Here is a 23692-nt window from a genome sequence, read left to right as displayed (position 1 = left end):
TTAAAAAGTGTATGGATGACACATTTAGGAAATGTTATAAAAGAAAATCTTTAAATGAAAAACTCAAATAATAAGAGAATCAAGTTTAAGCATACTTAATATTACAACTCAAATCTTTATTATCATTAAAGAACAATGGGATATTACAATTGACAAAGTGATTGGTAATGAACATTCAAAAACCTAAGCACAAAGATTATAGATTGAAAAATGGTGTAGCTAGATATTCCTGCGGCATAAAGGACATGTGTGACTTATGTTGAGCCATTTTGTGATGCAATGTTGATGAAAGATATGAGAACATGGTTGCGGCATGCGAATCGCTCTTGATCCAATTGAAAATTCCCCAAGACAGATGCAACAAGACTCTTCTGTTTTTTCTTCAATTTTGAACCTTTCAAGATTTTGAACATAATTGTGGTTGTTTTGCATGGAATCAAAGATGAAAACACCATCTTGGGTTGATCTTAAAGTTCTACTGCCATTGTTCAACATGTTGTTGTTGTGATCCAAGTTCATGGAATCAAAGATATAAACACCACCATCTTCTGTTGATCTTAAAAATTCAGCATTGATGTCATTGTTGGTGTTGGTGCGGTGACCCAAATCCATCAAATCAATGATACAACCATCATCTACAATTGACCACTGCATTTCCATTGCTGTTACTGAGAAGAAGATGAACCAAGATGAGAATTTGGATGATCGAATGCGAGTTAATTAAGAAACAAGTAGACCAAATAATTTGAACAATTTCACAAACCATGATTCTATAAGCTATCTTGCTTTAGTTTTTACATAAATGATCATAATAAACTTCAAAGAAACACTTCAAATAAGACATAAACAAATTGCAGAATTTGTGACAGCACATGAAAAATAGACAAGACAAAATGATCGGACAAAAGGGTTAGAAAGATTGAAAAACATTAGATTAAACTCACTTGTTTGATTGTAGAGTTCCTTAATTTGAGACCACCTCTCACACTAAAGAAAAATTGAATTCGAGTTAACTTTTTGTTCAAGAATTTGAAACTTTTCTCTTCTCACTATAGGAATATAGGAATGAAATGAATGAATAGAAAAAGATACTATATATAGATAGATATATACTTACATCTTAATAAAATCTTATGAAATATAATAAAATATTAAATGAAATAATTAATAAATGAAAAGATACAATCTTAAAAAATATAATCATGTCAAACTAATATCATTAAATAAGATCTCATCAAATTAAATTAAAATGATTTATTCAAATGATCATTATTCAAATTCAAACCATAATAATAATAGTAAAAATAAAATGATAATAGTTAGTTACATATTAAATAGGGGCGCGTCTAACTAATATATCTTGACGAAATCATTTAAAATCTTAAACTAAATATATAAAAATGAAATCCTCATGATGGAAAATGTTATCTTGTCGATATCTAATGTAATTGAATAGAACCATCAATTTTATGACAATATTTTAAAGTTAAAAACGAAAGAAAAGTACAAGAAGTGGTAATACAGTTCTTTTTGTTTATTTATATAATAAATGAAAAGATAAAATTAAATTGAAGGGTGTTAGTGAATGATTGTTAACTTCTTAGATTTTAAAGATATTTTCATCCGTTAATAATAACAATAATAGTAATAGTCTATAATTAATAAAAATATAGAATAATTTTTTCATGGAATCCGTATAATGAGATATATTACAATATGGAAAACTTTAAATCTTGAACATCTTTTATACTTTACAGTAATAATATTATGAGATATGAATATAAAACTTAAAATAAGATTTTAAAATAAAATATTTTGTTAACATTAGAGTAAGATTTCTTTAATCATTCTATTTTTGGTAAGGTTTCCTTTTATATCTGTTGGTCCATCGACCATTGAACTGATTCATCTAAATTAGTGAATTTTTTTCTCTACCTCTATACTTCTATCATGCACTTTTATATACTTCTATAATGCATTTTTATATTAATTGTTAAAAGTCAATTTTAATATTCTTAAAAATTTTAAATAACTCTAAATTTGGTATAATTTTAAATTTTTAAAATAACTTTAATTGCACTCTTACACTTCATACTTCCGACCAATCGTGTTTGGATTGAGGAGAAGATTTGTGGGGAGGAGAGAGAAGTGAGTGGATTTGTGAAGATTAGAGATGATGTGTGAGAATATGTGAGGTTGTTTGGATTGATGGATGATAGAATGAATTTGTAAGGATGATTTATGAAAATTTGTGAGTGATGTTATACTTGGGAAGAAATTTAGAAATTATTTTAAAGATGTAAAATGGAAGTTTACGAATTTACCCATATTATTAAAAAATGTTTGAATAAAAATTATGATATATTATTTTGTGTAGGTTTTAATTAATTAAATTATTCTAATATATAATATCCATAATTAATTGTATTTTCAATAAAAAAATATAATAAAAATATTTTTATATTAAATTGAAATAAATTTATTAAATATATTAAAGTTTATGAAAATTATATTTATTATTATATATATTTTTTATTTTATATAACTATATATGTTTTATGTTTTGTTGATATTCTAATTTTGTTTTATTATTTATTATTATACAAATTTTGAATCTTTTCACAACATAGATACTTTCCTACCTCGACGCAAATATTCTATTCTTGATATGTTCCAAGGTTTACATTAATTACTGAAAATATATGAACATTCTTTTGTACATGTTTGATATAAATTGATATTTAATTATTGGTTTCAATATTTTTTTCATAAAATTATAAGCAGATGGAATAGTGTTCAATTGCTTTTACAAGGTTCTTGAGTTTTAAAAAAGAATTGCAAATGCTTCACAGTAATATCCCAATGATAAAAACAAATTATACATAATTTTTTTTTATAGATTTGAATTTTCTAAAACGAAAAGTTTGTACTTTAAAAATAGTACTGTTAACTATTGATAAGCATACACTTCTTTCATCTGTTGATACAATCGTTAATCTAAATTTTGATATATGCATCATTATCAAATATATTTGATTTATTATATTTCTTAATTTTTTATAAAACAATTAATAATTATAAGAATGTTTTTTTTATAGACGGTTCGCATTCATTAAACAAAATTCAAATCTAAATTTGATATGTATAATTTATTTTAAAATAATGAACAAATAGTTTGACATTATTAGCGGAATCTAATTAAAATTGATTTGCTTATATTTTTAATATTTTTAATATTTATTTATTAGTTTATAAGAAAATAAACATTACCAATATATAATAAAAGTATACATATTTTCCTAAATAGATTTTGGATTAGATCTTTTAGGTCTCACTTCACCGAATTAAGTAATTGTTTTTATCCATCTTTACATTCTTTTTAAACTCTTCTTTATAAAATGTATTTTCTAAAAAATTGTATTTTTCAAAAGAATGTTTTTGAGAATGTATTAAAAAGTGTATCACATTCAAGAAATGTTATAAAAGTACATCTTTAAATGAAAAATTCAAATAACAAGAAAATCCATTTTACTCATACTTAATATTACAACTCAAATCTTTATTACCATCAAAGAACAATAGGATATTACAATTAACAAAGTGATTGGTAATGAACATTGAAAAACCTAAGCACAAAAGTTATAGATTGAAAAAATGGTGTAGCTAGATGTTCCTGCGACATAAAGGACATGTGTGACTAATGTTGAGCCATTTTGTGATGCAATGTTGATGAAAGATATGAGAACATGGTTGGGGCATGCGAATTGCTCTTGATCCAATTGAAAATTCCCCAAGACAGATGCAACAAGACTCTTCTGTTTTTTCTTCAATTTTGAACCTTTCAAGATTTTGAACATAATTGCGGTTGTTTTGCATGGAATCAAATATGAAAACACCATCTTGGGTTGATCTTAAAGTTCTACTGCCATTGTTCTGCATGTTGTTGTGTCCAAGTTCATGGAATCAAAGATATAAACACCACCATCTTCTGTTGATCCTAAAAATTCAGCGTTGATGTCATTGTTGGTGTTGTTGCGGTAACCCAAATCCAGCAAATCAATGATACAACCATCATCTACAATTGACCACTGCATTTCCATTGGTGTTACTGAGAAAAGATGAACCAAGATCAAAATTTGGATGATCGAATGCGAGTTAATTAAGAAACAAGCACACGAAAGAATTTAAGCAATTTCACAAACCATGACTCTATAAGTTATCTTTCTTCAATTTTTACATAAATGATCATAATGAACTTCAAAGAAACACTTCAAACTAGACATTGCAAAATTTGTAACAGCACATGAAACAAAGACAAAACAAAGTGATCAAACCAAAGGGTTTGAAAGATTGAAAAACATTAGATTAAACTCACTTGTTTGATTGTAGAGTTCCTTGATTTGATATCACCTTTCACAGTAAAGAAAATCCGAATTCAAGTAAACTTTTCGTTCAAGAGTTTGAAGCTTTTCTCTTCTCACTATAGGAATGAAATGATTTGAATTGAAAAAGATACTATATATAGATAGATATATACTTACATCTTAATAAAATCCTATGAAATATAATAAAATATTAAATGAAAACATTAATAAATGAGAAGATAAATCATATCAAACTAATATCATTAAATAAGATCTCATCAAATTAAATTTAAAATGATTTAATCAAATAATCATTATTTAAATTCAAACCATAATCAATAATAATATTAAAAATAAAATGACAATAGTTAGTTACATATTAAATAGGGGCGCGTCTAATAAATGTATATTGACGAAATCATTTAAAATCTTAAACTAAATATATAAAAATGAAATCCTCATGACGGAAAACGTAATCTTGTTGATATCTAATGTAATTGAATAGAACCATCAATTTTATGACAATATTTTAAAGTTAAAAACGAAAGAAAAGTACAAGAAGTGGTAATACAGTTCTTTTTGTTTATTTATGTAATAAATGAGAAGATAAAATTAAATTGAAGGGTGTTAGTGAATGATTGTTAACTTCTTAGATTTTAAAGATATTTTCATCCGTTTATAATAACAATAATAGTAATAGTCTATAATTAATAAAAATATATAATAATTTTTTTATGGAATCCGTATAATGAGATATATACTTTTACAATATGGAAAACTTTAAATCTTGAAAATCTTTTATACTATACAGTAATAAGATTATGTGATATGAATATAAAACTTAAAATAAGATTTTAAAATAAAATATTTTGTTAAATTAGAGTAAGTTTCCTTTAATCATTCTATTTTTGGTAAGGTTTTGTTTTAGTTTCTGTTAACTAATTCATCTAAATTAGTAAAAATATTTCTCTTTAAAATATTTAAATAACTCTAAATTAAGCATAACTATAAATTTTTAAATAATCTTAATTGCACTCTTGCATCCCATACCTCCCACATGTGTGTTTGGATTGAGGAGGAAATTTGTGGAAAAGGGAGTGAATTTGTTAGGATTAGAAGAGATGTTTGAGGATATGTGAGGTTGTTTGGATTGAAGGATGATAAAGTGAATTTGTGAGGATGATTTATGAAAATTTGTGAGTGATGTGATAGTTGGAAAGAAATTTAAAAATTATTTTAAAAGATGTAAAATATAAGTTTACAAATTTACTCTTGTTATTAAAAAATATTTGAATAATGAATTATGATATATTTTTTGTGTAGGTTTGAATTAATTAAATTTTTCTAATATATAATATCCATAATACTTGTATTTTTCAATAAAAAATTAAAAAAATATAATATAAATTATTTTTGTGTTAAATTAAAATAAATTATTTAAATATTTTAAAATTTATGAAAATAATATTTATTATTATATATATTTGTTATTTTATATAACTATATATGTTTTTTTGATATTATAATTTTGTTTTATTATTTTCATTATTTAAAATTATATGTTGTTATTAATAGTATAATTAAATATTTTTTAATTTATTAAATAAATTTATGTAATATTTAATTTTGTATATTGTAATAAAATGCATGCACAAAAGTATAAAGAATCTTATATGTAATCAACACAAATAAACACAAATCTCTTTATTTGTGTGAGGAATGAAAAATGCTCTCATCACTCTCCCAATCCACTCTCTCACCCTCAAAACTACTAAAACAAACACAATAAACACTTCCTCCCTTCTCCCTCCTCATACCTGAAAACAATCACAACACTCTGATAAATGTTACAACTAAAATTATTTAAAGAAGTGAGATTTTACTTCATTTATAATTGTTTAAAAAATGTAAAAATGTTAAAATCCCAATTTTCACAATTATAAAAGTGGAGGATAAGGTATTAACCTCGAGGGATAGTTTTTCTTTTTCGTATATCATTATTGCTTTTCTTTGATTTTACTTATATTTGTAGGGTTAATCGAAGATAGAAGTGTTGTACACATCATCCAACTTACCCGACTAACTTAAAGGGCTATCAAAGATATAAATATTAGTTATTTACAATTAGGAAATTAGTTGTTTAATTTAGCTATATTAACTTTATGACTCTTTTGTAGATTATTTTACTCATTATAAATACAATCATAAAATTGTATTTTAAGTTTTATAATTTTCTTCCACTAAATCATATTTACTTACGGTTATAACTTCTCTAGAAAATCTGCAAAACAATATATGGTTTTTATTTGTTCCATTTATACAAATGCCTATATTTCTATTGTACAAATTTTGAATCCTTTTGAGAGCATAGATGCTTTCCTACCTCAGCGCAAATATTCTATTCTTATCTGTTGAATCGTTAATCTAAATTTTGATAAATGCATCGTTACCAAATATATTTGATTTATTATATATCTTAATTTTATATAAAACAATTAATTATTATAAGAATGTTTATTTTATAGACGGTTCACATTCATTAAACAAAACTCAAATCTAAATTTGATATGTAGAATTTATTTTAAAATAATGAACAAATAGTTAGACATTATTAGCAGGATCTAATTAAAATTGATTTGCATATATTTTTAATATTTATTTATTAGTTTTTTAAAAAATAAAAATTACCAATAAATAATAATACTACACATATTTGTCTGAATAGATTTTGGATTAGATCTTTTAGGTCTCACTTCGTGAAATTAAGTAATTTTTTTATCAATCTTTATATTTTTTTAAAATTCTTCTTTATATAAAGGTATGAGAATGTTTTTCTAAAAAAATTGTATTTTTCAAAAAAAAGTTTTTCAGAATGTATTAAAAAGTGTATGGATTACACATTCAAGAAATGTTATAAAAGTACATCTTTAAATGAAAATTTAAATAAAAAGAGAATCAAGTTTACTCATACATAATATTACAACTCAAATCTTTATTATCATCAAAGAACAATAGGATATTACAATTGACAAAGTGATTGGTAATGAACATTGAAAACCCTAAGCACAAAGATTATAGATTGAAAAATGGTGTAGTTAGATGTTCCTGCGACATAAAGGACATGTATGACTGATGTTGAGCCATTTTGTGATGCAATGTTGATGAAAGATATGAGAACATGTTGGGGCATGCGAATTGCTCTTGATCCAATTGAAAATTCTCCAAGACAGATGCAACAAGACTCTTCTCTTTTTTCTTCAATTTTGAACCTTTCAAGATTTTGACCAGAATTGTTGTTGTTTTGCATGGAATCAAAGATGAAAACACCATCTTGGAATGATCTTAAAGTTCTATTGCCATTGTTTTGCATGTTGTTGTTGTGATCCAAGTTCATGGAATCAAAGATATAAACACCACCATCCTCTGTTGATCTTAAAAATTCAGCATTGATGTCATTGTTGGTGTTGTTGCGGTGACCCAAATCCATCAAATCAATTATACAACCATCATCTACAATTGACCACTGCATTTCCATTGGTGTTACTGAGAAGAAGATGAACCAAAATCAAAATTTGGATGATCGAATGCGAGTTAATTAAGAAAGAAGCAGACCAAAGAATCTTAACAATTTCACAAATCATGATTCTATAAGCTATCTTGCTTCAGTTTTACAAAGATGATCATAATGAACTTCAAAGAAACACTTCAAACAAGACATAAACAATTTGCAGAATTTGTGACAGCACATGAAACAAAGACAAGACAAAATGATCAGACAAAAGGATTGGAAAAATTGAAAAACACTAGATTAAACTCACTTGTTTGATTGTAGAGTTCCTTAATTTGAGACCACTTCTCACAGTAAAGAAAATTTGGATTCAAGTTAACTTTTCGTTCAAGAGTTTGAAACTTTTCTCTTCTCACTATATAAATGAAATGAATGAATTGGAAAAGATACTATATATAGATAAATATATACTTATATCTTAATAAGATTTTATAAAATATAATAAAATAATTAATAAATGAAAAGATACAATCTTAAAAAATATAATCATATCAAACTAATATCATTAAATAAGATCTCATCAAATTAAATTTAAAATGATTTAATCAAATGATCATTATTCAAATTCAAACCATAATAATAATAATAAAAACAAACTGATAATAGTTAGTTACATATTAAATTCACCCGCGTCTAATTAATATATCTTGACAAAATTATATAAAATCTTAAATTAAAATCCTGATTATGGAAAACGTAATCTTGTCTTATCTAATGTAATTGAATAGAACCATCAATTTTATGACAAAAAAATAAAAGTTAAAAACGAAAGAAAAGTACAAGAAGTGATAGTACAGTTCTTTTTATTTATTTATATAATAAACGAGAAGATAAAATTAAATTGAAGGGTGTTAGTGAATTATTGATAACTTCTTATCCGTTAATAATGACAATAAAAGTAATAGTCTATAATTAATAAAAATATATAATAATTTTTTTGATGGAATCCGTATAATGAGATATATACTTTTACAATATGGATGAAAACTTTAAATCTTGAACATCTTTTATATTTTACAGTAATAAGATTATGTGATATGAATATAAAACTTAAAATAAGATTTTAAAATAAAATATTTTGTTAAGTTTCCTTTAATCATTCTATTTTTGGTAAGGTTTCCTTTTGGAATATGTTGGTCCATCGGGCGGTCGAACTGATTCATCTAAATTAGTCAAATTTTTCTTCTACCTCTATACTTTTTATACTGCATTTTTATATTAATTGTGAAAATTCAATTTTAATATTTTTAAAAAATTTAAATAACCCTAAATTTAACATAATTTAATTTTTTTTAATTAACCTTAATTGCACTTTTAAATCCCATACCTCCCATTAGCCGTTTTAGAATCAAGGAGGAGATTTGTGAGAATAAGAGAGGATGTGTGAGAATATGCGAGGTTGTTTAGATTGAATTTGTGAAGATGATTTATGAAAATTTGTGTTTGATATGATAGTTAGGAAGAAATTTTGAAATTATTTTAAAGATGTAAAATGTAAGTTTACAAATTTACTCTTGTTATTAAAATATATTTGAATAATAAATTATGATATAATTTTGTGTGTGTAGGTTTTAATTAATTAAATTATTCTAATATATAATATCCATAATTACTTGTATTTTTCAATAAAAATATAATATAAAATATTTTTGTGTTAAATTGAAATAAATTTATTAAATATATTAAAGTTTATGAAAATTATATTTATTATTATATATATTTGTTATTTTATATAAGTATATATGTTTTGTTGATATTATAATTTTGTTTTATTATTTTCATTATTTATAATTATATGTTGTTATTAATAGTATAATTAAATATTTTTGAAATTATTAAATAAATTTATGTAATATTTAATTTTGTATATTGTAATAAAATACATGCGAAACGTATTTGGATAAAATATAAGAATCATATATGTAATCAATACAAATCTTTTCATTTGTGTGACAAATGAAAAAAAGGCTCTTTAGTCTCTCCTCCCTCTCTCTCAGTCTCAAAATCACAAAAACAAACAGAATAGCTTATACCCGAATACAATCACAACATTAAGTAAGTAAATGCGATGTTACAATTAAAGTTATTTAAAGAAGTGAGATTATACTTCATTTATAATTATTTAAAAATATTAAAATCTGACTTTTCACAATTATTATAAAATTGCAAGTGAAAAAATCTGCAAAACAGTATATGATTTTTATTTGTTCCATTTGTACAATATATTTCCATTGTACAAATTTTGAATCCTTTTGACAGCATAGATGCTTTCCTACCTCGGCGCAAATATTCTATTCTAAAAAGACATTTAAGAAATGTTATAAAAGTACATCATTAAATGAAAAATTCAAATAACAAGAGAATCAATTTTACTCATATTTAATATTACAACTCAAATCTTTATTATCATCAAAGAACAATAGGATATTACAATTGACAAGTGATTGGTAATGAACATTGAAAAACCTAAGCACAAAGATTATACATTGAAAAATGGTGTAGCTAGATGTTCCTGCGACATAAAGGACATGTGTGACTGATGTTGAGCCATTTTGTGATGCAATGTTGATGAAAGATATGAGAACATGGTTTGGGCATGCAAATTGCTCTTGATCCAATTGAAAATTCCCCAAGACAGATGCAACAAGATTCTTCTGTTTTTTCTTCAATTTTGAACCTTTCAAGATTTTGAACAGAATTGTGGTTGTTTTGTATGGAATCAAAGATGAAAACACCATCTTGGGTTGATGTTAAAGTTATACTTCTATTGTTCTGCATGTTGTTGTTGTGATCCATGTTCATGGAATCAAAGATATAAACACCACCATCTTCTGTTGATCTTAAAAATTCAGCATTGATGTCATTGTTGGTGTTGCTGCGGTGACCCAAATCCATGCGGGGACCCAAATCCATCAAATCAATGATACAACCATCATCTACAATTGACCACTGCATTTCCATTGGTGTTACTGAGAAGAAGATGAACAAAGATCAGAATTTGGATGATCGAATGCGAGTTAATTAAGAAACAAGTAGACCAAAGAATTTGAACAATTTCACAAACCATGATTCTATAAGCTATCTTGCTTCAATTTTTACATAAATGATTATAATGAATTTCAAAGAAACACTTCAAACAAGAGATAAACAAATTGTAGAATTTGTGACAACACATGAAACAAAGACAAGACAAAATGATCAGACAAAAGGGTTAGAAAGATTGAAAAATATTAGATTAAACTCACTTGTTTGATTGTAGAGTTCCTTAATTTGAGACCACCTCTCACAGTAAAGAAAATCTGGATTCAAGTTAACTCTTTGTTCAAGAGTTTGAAGCTTTTCTCTTCTCACTATAGGAATGAAATGAAAAAAATACTATATATAGATAGATATATACTTACATCTTAATAAAATCTTATGAAATATAATAAAATATTAAATGAAATAATTAATAAATGAAAAGATACGATCTTGAAAAATATAATCATGTCAAACTAATATCATTAAATAACATTAAATAAGATCTCATCAAATTAAATTTAAAATAATTTAATGAAATGATAATTATTCAAATTCAAACCATAATAATAATAGTACAAATATAATTATAATACTTAGTTACGTATTAAATAGGCACGCGTCTAATTAATATATCTTGACGAAATCATTTAAAATCTTAAATTAAAATATAAAAATAAATCCTCATGATGGAAAATGTAATCTTGTCGATATCTAATGTAATTGAATAGAACCATCAATTTTATGACATAAAATAAAAGTTAAAATCAAAGAAAAGTACAAGAAGTGGTAATATAATTCTTTTTTATTTATTTATATAATAAATGAGAAGATAAAATTAAATTGAAGGGTGTTAGTGAATGATTGTTAACTTCTTAGAATTTAAAGATATTTTTATCCGTTAATAATAACAATATTTGTAATAGTCTATAATTAATAAAAATATATTATAATATTTTATGGAATCCGTATAAAATCTACCGTTTGACCTAAAAAAAGGAAGTTAAAATCTTACGAATGAGATATATACTTTTTACAGCATGGATGAAAACTTAAACTCTTGAAAATCTTTTATACTATACAGTAAGAAGATTATGTGGTATGAATATAAAAATTAAAATAAGATTTTAAAATAAAATATTTTATTAACATTAGAGTAAATTTCTTTTAATCATTTTATTTGTGGTAAGTTTTTGTTTTGGTCTCTCTTCGTCCGGGCGCTGAACTTACTCATCTAAATTAGTTATTTTTTTCTTCACCTCCACACTTTTATCCTGCACTTTTATATTAATTGTGAAAAGTGGATTCTTATTTTTAAATTTTTTAAATAACTTCAAATTAAACATAACTTTAAATTTTTTTAAATAACCTTAATTGCACTCTCGCACCCATACTTCCTCGTCGTGTTTAGATTGAGCAGGGAATTTGTAAAGAAATGAGAGAGTGGATTTGTGAGGATTAAAGAAGATGTGTGAGGATACACTACAAGAAAATCATGAAATATAAACTAATTTTAGAAAAAAAAAATAATTAGTTGCTATAGTGGCTAAATTAGATATCATTTTAGGAACTAAATAAATTTTTGGTTTCTAAATTAGTTTATATTATGGTTAAATGGTTTCTAAATTGATATCTAATTAGCAACCAAGGTTTTTCTACCAAATCTAAAAACTAAATAATTGGTAGTTAAAACTTTTGTAGCTAATTAGATACCAATTTAAAAACTATTTAACAATAATAGAAACTAATTTAGAAACAAATTTTTCATAATTATTATAAAAGTGCAAGGTAATGTATTGAGTTGTATTGGATCTAATAGTTTGTCTTTTTCGTATTTCATTGCTTTTTTATTTTTTTTATTTTATATTTGTTGGGTTAATCCTAGTTAGAAGTGTTGTATACACTTGAAGGACTCTTGAATTGGGATCCTAATGCACAAATGGTGTGAAAGATATAAATATTAGTTATTTACGATTTAGAAAATTAGTTGTTTAATTTAGCTATATTAACTTTATGATTATTTTGTAGATTCTTTTTAATCATTATAAATACAGTCATAAAATTGTATTTTCAGTTTTATAATTTTCATCCATATTTAATTACGGTTATAAGTTCTCAAGAAAATCTGCAAAACAATATATTTCCATTGTACAAATTTTGAATCCTTTTGACAGCATAGATACTTTTCTACCTTAGCACAAATATTCTATTCTTGATCTGTTCCAAGGTTTAGATTAATTACTGAAAATATATGAACATTATTGGCTACATGTTTGATAGAAATTGGTATTAAATTGTTCGTTTCAATATTTTTTTTCTTCATAATATAATAATTAGTTAAATAATAATTTATACGCAAATGGGATAGTGTTCAATTGCTTTTACAAGGTTCTTGAGTTTTAAAAAAGAATTGCGAATGCTTCACAGTAATATCCTAGTGATAAAAACAAATTATACATAATTTTCTTTATAGATTTGAATTTTCTAAAACGAAAAGATTGTACTTTAAAACATAGTACTGTTAACTATCGATAAACATACACTTCTTTCATCTGTTGATACAATCGTTAATCTAAATTTTGACATATGCATCATTATCAAATATATTTGATTTATTATATTTCTTCATTTTTTATAACACAATTAATAATTATAAGAATGTTTTTTTAATAGACAGTTCGCATTCATTAAACAAAACTCAAATCTAAATTTGATATGTAGAATTTATTTTAAAATAATGAAGAAATAGTTAAACATTATTAGTGGGATCTAATTAAAATATATTTCCTTATATTTTTAATATTTAATTATTAGTTGGAAATAAACATTAACAATAAATAATGAAAGTACACATATTTGTCTGAATAGATTTTGGATTAGATCTTTTAGGTCTCACTTTGCCAAATTAAGTAATTATTTCTACCAATCTTTACATTTTTTCTGAAACTCTTCTTTATATAAAGGTATGAGAATTTTTTCTAAACAAATATTATTTTTCAAAAGAATGTTTTTCAGAATGTATTAAAACGTGTATGGATCACACATTCAAGAAAAGTTATAAAAGTACATCTTTAAAAAAAAATTCAAATAACAAGAGAATCAAGTTTACTCATACTTAATATTACAAATCAAATCTTTATTATCATCAAAGAACAATATGATATTACAATTGACAAATTGATTGGTAATGAACATTGAAAAACCTAAGCACAAAGATTATAGATTGAAAAATGATGTAGCTAGATGTTCCTGCGACATAAAGGACATGTGTGACTGATGTTGAGCCATTTTGTGATGCAATGTTGATGAAAGATATGAGAACATGGTTGGGGCAAGCGAATTGCTCTTGATCCAATTGAAAATTCCCCAAGACAGATGCAACAAGACTTTTCTGTTTTTTCTTCAATTTTGAACCTTTCAAGATTTTGAACAGAATTATGGTTGTTTTGTATGGAATCAAAGATGAAAACACCATCTTGGGTTGATGTTAAAGTTCTACTGCTATTGTTTTGCATGTTGTTGTTTTCCAAGTTCATGGAATCAAAGATATAAACACCACCATCTTCTGTTGATCTTAAAAATTCAGTGTTGATGTCATTGTTGGTGTTGTTGCGGTGACCCAAATCTAGCAAATCAATGATACAACCATCATCTACAATTGACCACTGCATTTCCATTGGTGTTACTGAGAAGAAGATGAACCAAGGTCAAAATTTAGATGAACGAATGTGAGTTAATTAAGAAACAAGCACACCAAAGAATTTAAACAATTTCACAAACCATTATTCTATAAGTTATCTTGCTTCAATTTTTACATAAATGATCATAATGAACTTCAAAGAAACACTTTAAACAAGACATAAACAAATTGCAAAATTTGTAACAACACATGAAACAAAGACAAAACAAAATGATCGAACAAAAGTGTTAGAAAGATTGAAAAACATTAGATTAAACTCACTTGTCTGATTGTAGAGTTCCATAATTTGAGATAACCTCTCACAGTAAAGAAAATCTGGATTCAAGTAAACTTTTCGTTCAAGAGTTTGAAACTTTTCTCTTTTCACTATAGGAATGAAATGAATGAATTGGAAAAAATACTATATATATATATATTTACATCTTAATAAAATTTTATGAAATATAATAAAATATTAAATAAAAAAATTAATAAATAAAAAGATATGATCTTGAAAAATATAATCATATCAAACTAATATCATTAAATAAGATCTCATCAAATTATATTTAAAATGATTTAATCAAATAATCATTATTCAAATTCAAACCATAATCAATAATAATATTAAAAATAAAATGAGAATAGTTAGTTACATATTGAAGAGGAGCGCGTCTAATTAATATATCTTGACCAAATCATTTAAAATCTTAAACTAAATATATAAAAATGAAATTCTCATGATGGAAAATATAATCTATGATATCTAATGTAATTGGATAGAACCATCAATTTTATGACAATAAATTAAAAGTTAAAAACGAAAGAAAAGTACAAGAAGTGGTAATACAGTTCTTTTTGTTTATTTATATAATAAATGAGAAGATAAAATTAAATTGAAGTGGGTTAGTGAATGATTGTTAACTTCTTAGATTTTAAAGATATTTTTCATCCGTTTATAATAACAATGATAGTAATAGTCTATAATTAATAAATGCTGATAAAAAAAAGAGTCTATAATTAATAAATATATATAATATTTTCTTTTATCGAATCCGTATAATGAGATATATACTTTTACAATATGGAAAACTTTAAATCTTGGAAATCTTTTATACTATACAGTAATAAGATTATGTGAATATAAAACTTAAAATAAGATTTTAAAATAAAATATTTTGTTAATTTAGACTAAGTTTCCTTTAATCATTCTATTTTTGGTAAGGTTTTGTTTTAGTTTCTGTAAGTACATCGACTGAACTAATTCATCTAAATTAGTAAAATATTTCCTCCACCTACATACTTCTATATATCATGCAATTGTACATACTTCTATATATCATGCATTTTTATATCAATTGTGAAAAATCGATTTTAATATTTTTAAAAAATTTAAATAACTCTAAATTAATCATAACTTTAAATTTTTAAATAATCTTAATTACAATCTTGCATCTCATACCTTCCACCAATCGTGTTTGGATTGAGGAGGAGATTTGTGGGAAAGAAAGGGGAGGAAGTGGATTTGTTAGGATTAGAGGAGATGTGTGAGGATATGTGAGGTTGATTGGATTGAAGGATGATAAAGTGAATTTATGAGGATGATTTATGAAAATTTGTGAGTGATGTGATAGTTGCAAAAGAATTTAGAAATTATTTTAAAGATGTAAAATGTAAGTTGACAAATTTACTCTTGTTACAACAAAATATTTGAATAATGAATTATGATATATATTTTTTTTTGTGGGTTTGAATTGATTAAACTTTTCTAATATATAATATCCATAATACTTGTATTTTTCAATAAAAAAAATTAAAAAAATATAATAGAAATTATTTCTGTGTTAAACTGAAATAAATTATTTAAATATATTAAAATTTATGAAAATAATATTTATTATTATATATTTGTTATTTTATATAAGTATATATGTTTTGTTGATATTATAATTTTGTTTTATTATTTTCATTATTTATAATTATATGTTGTTATTAATAGTATAATAAAATATTTTTTAAATTATTAAATAAATTTATGCAATGTTTATTTTTGTATATATTGTAATAAAATGCATGCAAAAGAGTATTTTTGTAAAATATAAGAATCTTACATGGAATCAACACAAATCTCTTTATTTGTGTGAGGAATGAAAAAAGGCTCTCACCCTTCCCTCAATCCACTCTCTTACCCTCAAAATCACTTAAACAAACACAATAAACACTTCCTCCATTTTTCCTCCTCGTATTTGAAAACAATCACAATATGTGAATAGATATTGTTGCTAAAGTTATTTAAAGAAGTTAAATTTTACTTCATTTATAATTTTTTTAAAATTATAAAAATGTTAAAATCCGGCTTTTCACAATTATTATAAAAGTGAAGGATAATGTATTGAACTTGAAGGATAGTTTGTTTTTTTTCGTATATCATTATTACTTTTCTTTTCTTTTACTTATATTTATAAGGTTAATCGAAGATAGAAGTGTTGTACACATAATCCAACTTACCCAACTAACTTAAAGGGCTATCAAAGATATAAACATTTGTTATTTACAATTAGGAAATTAGTTATTTAATTTTGCTATATTAACTTTATGACTCCTTTGTAGATTATTTTACTCATTATAAATACAGTCATAAAATTGTATTTTAAGTTTTTTAATTTTCTTCCACTAAATCATATTTACTTACGGTTATAACTTCTCAAGAAAATCTACAAAACAATATATGACTTTTATTTGTTCCATTTGTACACTGGCTATATTTCCATATTACAAATTTTGATGTTTTCCTAGCGCAAATATTCTATTCTTATTTGTTCAATCGTTAATCTAAATTTTGATATATGCATCGTTATCAAATATATTTTATTTATTATATATCTTAACTTTTTATAAAACAATTAATAATTATAAGAATGTTTTTTTTATAGACGGTTCGCATTCATTAAACAAAACTCAAATCTAAATTTTATATGTCGAATTTATTTTAAAATAATGAACAAGTAGTTAGGCATTATTAGCGGGATCTAATTAAAATTGATTTTGGATATATTTTTAATATTTATTTATTTATTAGTTTTTAAAAAAATAAAAATTACCAATAAATAATAATATTACACATATTTGTCTGAATAGATTTTGGATTAGATTTTTTAGGTCTCACTTCGTGAAATTAAGTGTTTTTTTTATCAATCTTTATATTTTCTTTTTCAAATTGTTCATGAAAATTTAAATAAAAAGAGAATCAAGTTTACTCATACATAATATTACAACTCAAATCTTTATTATCATCAAAGAACAATAGGATATTACAAATAACAAAGTGATTGGTAATGAACATTGAAAAACCTAAGCACAAAGATTATATATTGAAAAATGGTGTAGCTAGATGTTCCTGCGACATAAAGGACATGTCTGATTGATGTTCAGCCATTTTGTGATGCAATGTTGATGAAAGATATGAGAACATGGTTGGGGCATGCGAATTGCTCTTGATCCAATTGAAAATTCCCCAAGACAAATGCAACAAGACTCTTCTGTTTTTTCTTCAATTTTGAACCTTTCAAGATTTTGAAAGGAATTGCAGTTGTTTTGCATGGAATCAAAGATGAAAACACCATCTTGGGTTGATCTTAAAGTTCTACTGCCATTGTTTTGCATGTTGTTGTTGTGATCCAAGTTCATGGAATCAAAGATATAAACACCACCATCTTCGGTTGATCTTAAAAATTCAGTGTTGATGTCATTGTTGGTGTTGTTGCGGTGACCCAAATCCAGCAAATCAATGATACAACCATCATCTACAATTGACCACTGCATTTCCATTGGTGTTACTGAGAAGAAGATGAATCAACATCAAAATTTGGATGATCGAATGCGAGTTAATTAAGAAACAAGCACACCAAATAATTTAAACAATTTCACAAAACCATGATTTTATAAGTTATCTTCAATTTTTACATGAATGATCATAATGAATTTCAAAGAAACACTTCAAACAAGACATTGAAAAATTTGTAACAACACATGAAACAAAGACAAAACAAAATGATCTAACAAAAGGGTTAGAAAGATTGAAAAACATTAGATTAAACTCACTTGTTTGATTGTAGAGTTCTTTAATTTGATACCACCGTTCACACTAAAGAAAATATGGATTCAAGTTAACTTTTCGTTCAAGAGTTTGAAGTTTTTCTCTTCTCACTATAAGAATGAAATGAATGAATTGGGAAAGATACAGTATATAGATAGATATATACTTATATCTTAATAAAATCTTATGAAATATAATAAAATATTAAATGAAATAATTAATAAATGAAAAGATACAATCTTGAAATATATAATCATGTCAAACTAATATCATTAAATAACATTAAATAAGATGTCACCAAATTAAATCTAAAATAATTTAATGAAATGATCATTATTCAAATTCAAACCATAATAATAATAGTAAAAATCAAATGATAATAGTTAGTTACATATTAAATAGGCGCGCGTCTAATTAATATATCTTGACGAAATCTTTTAAAATCTTAAATTAAAAATATACAAATAAATCCTCATGATGGAAAATGTAATCTTGTCCATATCTTATGTAATTGAATAGAACCATCAATTTTATGACAATAAAATAAAAGTTAAAATCGAAAGAAAAGTACAAGAAGTGGTAATACAGTTCTTTTATTTATTTATATAATAAATGAGAAGATAAAATTAAATTGAAGGGTGTTACTGAATGATTGTTAACTTCTTAGAATTTAAAGATATTTTTATCCGTTAATAATAACAATAATTGTAATAGTCTACAATTAATAAAATTATATTATAATTTTTTATGGAATCCGTATAAAATCTACCGTTTGACCTAGAAAAGGAAGTTAAAATCTTACGAATGAGATATATACTTTTACAGCATGGATGAAAACTTAAACTCTTGAAAATCTTTTATACTATACAGTAAGAAGATTATGTGATATGAATATAAAAATTAAAATAAGATTTTAAAATAAAATATTTTGTTAAAATTACAGTAAGTTTCTTTTAATATTTTATTTTTGGTAAGATTTTGTTTTGGTCTCTCTTTGTCCATCATCGGACGGCTGAACTTACTCATCTAAATTATTCATTGTTTTCTTTCACCTCCAAACTTTTATCCTGCACTTTTATATTAATTGTGAAAAATCGATTCTTATTTTTAAAATTTTTAAATAACCTTAAATTAAGCATAACTTTAAATTTTTTAAATAACCTTAATTGTACTCTCGCACTCATACTTTCCGTTTAGATTTTGGAGGGAATTTGTGAGGAAGGAAGGGAGTAGATTTGTGAGGATTAAAGAGGATGTGTGAGGATATGTGAGGATGTTTGGATTAAGGGATGATAGAGTGAATTTGTAAGGATGATTCATAGAAATTTGTGAGTGATGGGATAGTTGGAAAGGAATTTAGAAATTATTACAAAATATTTAAATAATGAATTATGATATACTTTTTTTTGTGTAGGTTTGAATTAATTAAATTTTTCTAATATATAATATCCATAATTACTTGCATTTTTCAATAAAAGTATAATAGAAAATATTTTTGTGTTAAATTGAAATAAATTTATTAAATATATTAAAATTTATGAATATAATATTTATTATTTTATATATTTGTTATTTTATATAATTATATAAGTTTTGTTGATATTATAATTTTATTTTATTTATTTTCATTATTTATTATTATATGTTTCTATTAATAGTATAATTAAATATTTTTGAAATTATTAAATAAATTTATGTAATATTTAATCTTGTATATTGTAATAAAATGCAGGCACGAAGGTATTTGGGTAAAATGCAAGAATCCTACATGAAATAAACACAAATCTCTTCATTTGTGTGAAGAATGACAAAAGACTTTCACCCTCTCCCTCATCCACTCTCTCACTCTCAAAACTGCTGAAAAAAAAACACAATAAGCACCCCTCCCTCCTCTCTTCTCCCTTATCTCTCCTCATACTTGGAAACAAACACAACATTATAGTTGTAACAACTACATTCTTCTCCAGCAAAAACTTTTGAGAGCAGTTCAATCACTTGAGCATGTGTGAAATGGTTGGCGAGAAGATTCATTGTATTCAACGTTCCCTAGTGCAAAAATAATTTTCTTTTAGAGTTTTGTACTTCATTTTTTCACCTCGTTGATTTTTTTGCTGGGTTTTATGGCTTTTAAAAGCTTAAATAAAAACGCAAACGAAAACACAACTACCACTAATTAAAACACCACAAAACTTACATCAACCACCAACGTTCACTACCAACCACCACAAGCAACCACCACTACATGAAAATGAAGAAGACCCCACACTCTCCACCATACTCAAAAGAGTTTTGAAATTAAAAAAAAAGTATGGAGGTGCAAGGAGAATTAGCCTCTAGATTATATGGTTTGAAATTGGTAATTCGTCCCATTTTAGGATGGGTTGACGAGTTAATGAATTGACTTGTCACTTTTCAATTTTTCTTAGAAAAATATATATATTTTTTTTGTAGTTTTTGTTTTGTTCTTATTTATTTCGTTGTAATAATTGATAACACTTTTTTAATAATAAAAATGTAAGGAACACCATTAAACTTTAATCAAACTTTAATATTCTAATTAAATAAGATTTAATACCGTCTAACAAAACAAAGTCAATATTAACAATATTTTAATGAATTAAATAATATATAAATAAATTAATGTAACTAAATTTTCAAATAAAATATCGACAACCACCAATTTTGATTTCAAAAGTACGACATTCCTTTTAAAATCACCACATATAAAGGTGGGTGAACTAGTGGATTGACTTGTCCCGTCTCACTTTTGATCCGGCGGGTTGAGAATTAGGCAGATCAAGTCAATACAAGTTGATAAGTTCTAAAGGTTGACCCATCCCATCTGAATGATGACGGGTTAATTCCATCACCCCTAATTTTTGGTTGGTAAATTCTCGATGCACTTCCATACTTAGTTTTAATTCCAACAATACCTTTCTGAGTATGGTGGAAATTGTGGTGCATTCTTCTTTATTTTAGAGTGGTGGTGGTTGCTTATGGTTCTGGTGGTGAACGTTGGTGGTTGAGGTAAGTTTTGTGGTATTTTTACATGTTTTTTTATTAGTAATAAACAATAAGTTAAATATGAACCACTTTAGAGGTAGTTCAACCCTTATACAAATCTTGTCAACCCTCACAAAACCAACTCTAGTACAAATCGACTGAATTACATCACTTAACCAACCTCATACAAACCAATGGATCAAGACACCAGTCAGAGTAAGAGAAAAAAGTAGAATGTGATTTGGAGGTAACCCAAGACCAAAACTTTAATTGAATCATAGCAAACAATTCTAAACAGCCAACCACACCCCCTTTGAAAATGACATTATTCTTGTGCTTCCAAATCTCGCTAATTACTGCAATCCAAATTGCTCCCAAAATATCATTAACAGATTCAGGGGCGTTACACAACCTAAACTAAAAAAATTTAATAGTGGATCATTGTGACTCACTAACGTCACACCAAGCAAAGCAAAGCAAAGACTCCATACAGACGACACTATTATGCATTCAAAAAACAAATGACGACAAGTTTCTTCCTCTAACCCACAAAGACCACACAAAAGGCTTTTAACCGCGATTTTGCGCCTTTCTAAATTGATCCTAGTTGCAATCTTATTTTCCAGCACCCTCCAAGTAAAGACAAGTGCAGAAGGCACAACTTTACTCCTCCAAAACTTTTTGTACACAAAGACATTCTCCCCTTCGTGTGCCCTCCTTAAACAATTACAAGCAGAATTCACCGTAAAAATAGGGAATTCCCCATCTTTCCAAACCCAACTGTCATTTTCTTCCAAGTCAAAACTCAACCCTTGAAGAAACTAGAGAAAAAGACTCACCAAAGGCTTTTCCCGTTCAAATAAACTCCTCCTCCAAGTTAGTTGCCACTCCCAAGAACCATTAATCCATTTTCTAAGCTCAGCCACCTTAGCATCTTTGCAAGAACTCATGGAGAAAAACCTCGAGTAGACACACTTTAGAGCCTCATCACCCGCCCAACAATCCTCCTAGAAGAAAACATTATCTCCATTTCCAATCTTCCACTTGAAAGCATCTTCGAAATTCCTCCCCCATCCTTCCGAACTCCAAACCTCCTCCAATTCTTTCTACCAGAGAGATCCTACCATTGTTCGCTCCCTCTCGCAGGCTTCTCCAACCTCCATATTTAGATTCAAGTAATTCCTTCCACAAACCACCCTTATCAGTCCCCAACCGCCAAATCCATTTCCCTAATAATGTTGTGTTAAAGACCCTCAAGTCTAGAATACCAAGACCTCCAACCCCACGAGGCTCACAAACCTTACTCTAGGAAGCCCAAGCGATCTTTCTCCTGTCAGCACCCCAACCCCGTAAGAAATTCCTTTGAATCCTCACTAACTCATTAGCCACCACGGAGGGCATTTTGAATAGAGACAGATAGAAAAACGGAATAGATGTAAGTACAAACTTAATATCGATAAATCCTCCCTGCCCAAGACAAAAACCTACCTTTCCATTTGCATAGTCTAGCCTTCATTCTTTCAATCACTCCTCCCCAAAATGCACCTCTCTTATGGCACCCTCCTACCAACATGCCCAAGTAAACAAAAGGGGTACCCATCATATCGCAATTAAGGATCGTCGCATAACGCTAGACCATTAGTTGGTCAATCCCCAACCCCCCAATCCTACTCTTCAAAAAATCCACCTTAAGCCTAGAACAGAGTTGAAAATAGTTCAAAGCCTTTTTGATATTAAAAACACTTTTAGTGTTAGCTTCGCAAAAGAATAAAGTATCATTCGCATACTATAATATGTTAACCTTCACCTTTTTCCTTCCAATCTCCAAGCTATCAATCAAGTTTTTCTCAACTACCATCCTTAGCACACCTGCCAAGCCCTCTGCCACAATAAGAAACAAAAAAGGGGCTAAAGAATCACCTTGGCGAAGCCCTTTCTTAGGAAAAAGCGCCTTAGTCGGACTG

At 25.9% G+C, this 23692-nt stretch overlaps 4 protein-coding genes across 4 annotated transcripts; all 4 read right to left on the bottom strand.

Annotated features, from left to right (window-relative positions):
• Positions 1 to 219: 219 nt before the first annotated feature.
• LOC137829033 (NEP1-interacting protein-like 1) lies at positions 220 to 660 on the bottom strand. Its single transcript, XM_068635830.1, has one exon. The coding sequence runs from the start codon at positions 658 to 660 to the stop codon at positions 220 to 222; it is 441 nt and encodes a 146-aa protein (XP_068491931.1).
• A 9774-nt stretch (positions 661 to 10434) lies between these two features.
• LOC137829032 (NEP1-interacting protein-like 1) lies at positions 10435 to 10893 on the bottom strand. The gene has a single exon (XM_068635829.1). It carries the CDS (start codon positions 10891 to 10893, stop codon positions 10435 to 10437), a length of 459 nt encoding a protein of 152 aa, XP_068491930.1.
• Positions 10894 to 14189: 3296 nt separating this feature from the next.
• Positions 14190 to 14627, bottom strand: LOC137829031 (RING-H2 finger protein ATL66-like). The gene has a single exon (XM_068635827.1). The coding sequence runs from the start codon at positions 14625 to 14627 to the stop codon at positions 14190 to 14192; it is 438 nt and encodes a 145-aa protein (XP_068491928.1).
• Positions 14628 to 18016: 3389 nt separating this feature from the next.
• LOC137829030 (NEP1-interacting protein-like 1) lies at positions 18017 to 18457 on the bottom strand. The gene has a single exon (XM_068635826.1). It carries the CDS (start codon positions 18455 to 18457, stop codon positions 18017 to 18019), a length of 441 nt encoding a protein of 146 aa, XP_068491927.1.
• Positions 18458 to 23692: the final 5235 nt, after the last annotated feature.

This window comes from Phaseolus vulgaris, chromosome 7 (genome assembly GCF_000499845.2).
Source record: "Phaseolus vulgaris cultivar G19833 chromosome 7, P. vulgaris v2.0, whole genome shotgun sequence".
In the NCBI taxonomy this organism is placed as follows: Eukaryota; Viridiplantae; Streptophyta; class Magnoliopsida; order Fabales; family Fabaceae; genus Phaseolus; species Phaseolus vulgaris.
This window is presented reverse-complemented; position numbering and strand designations above follow the sequence as displayed.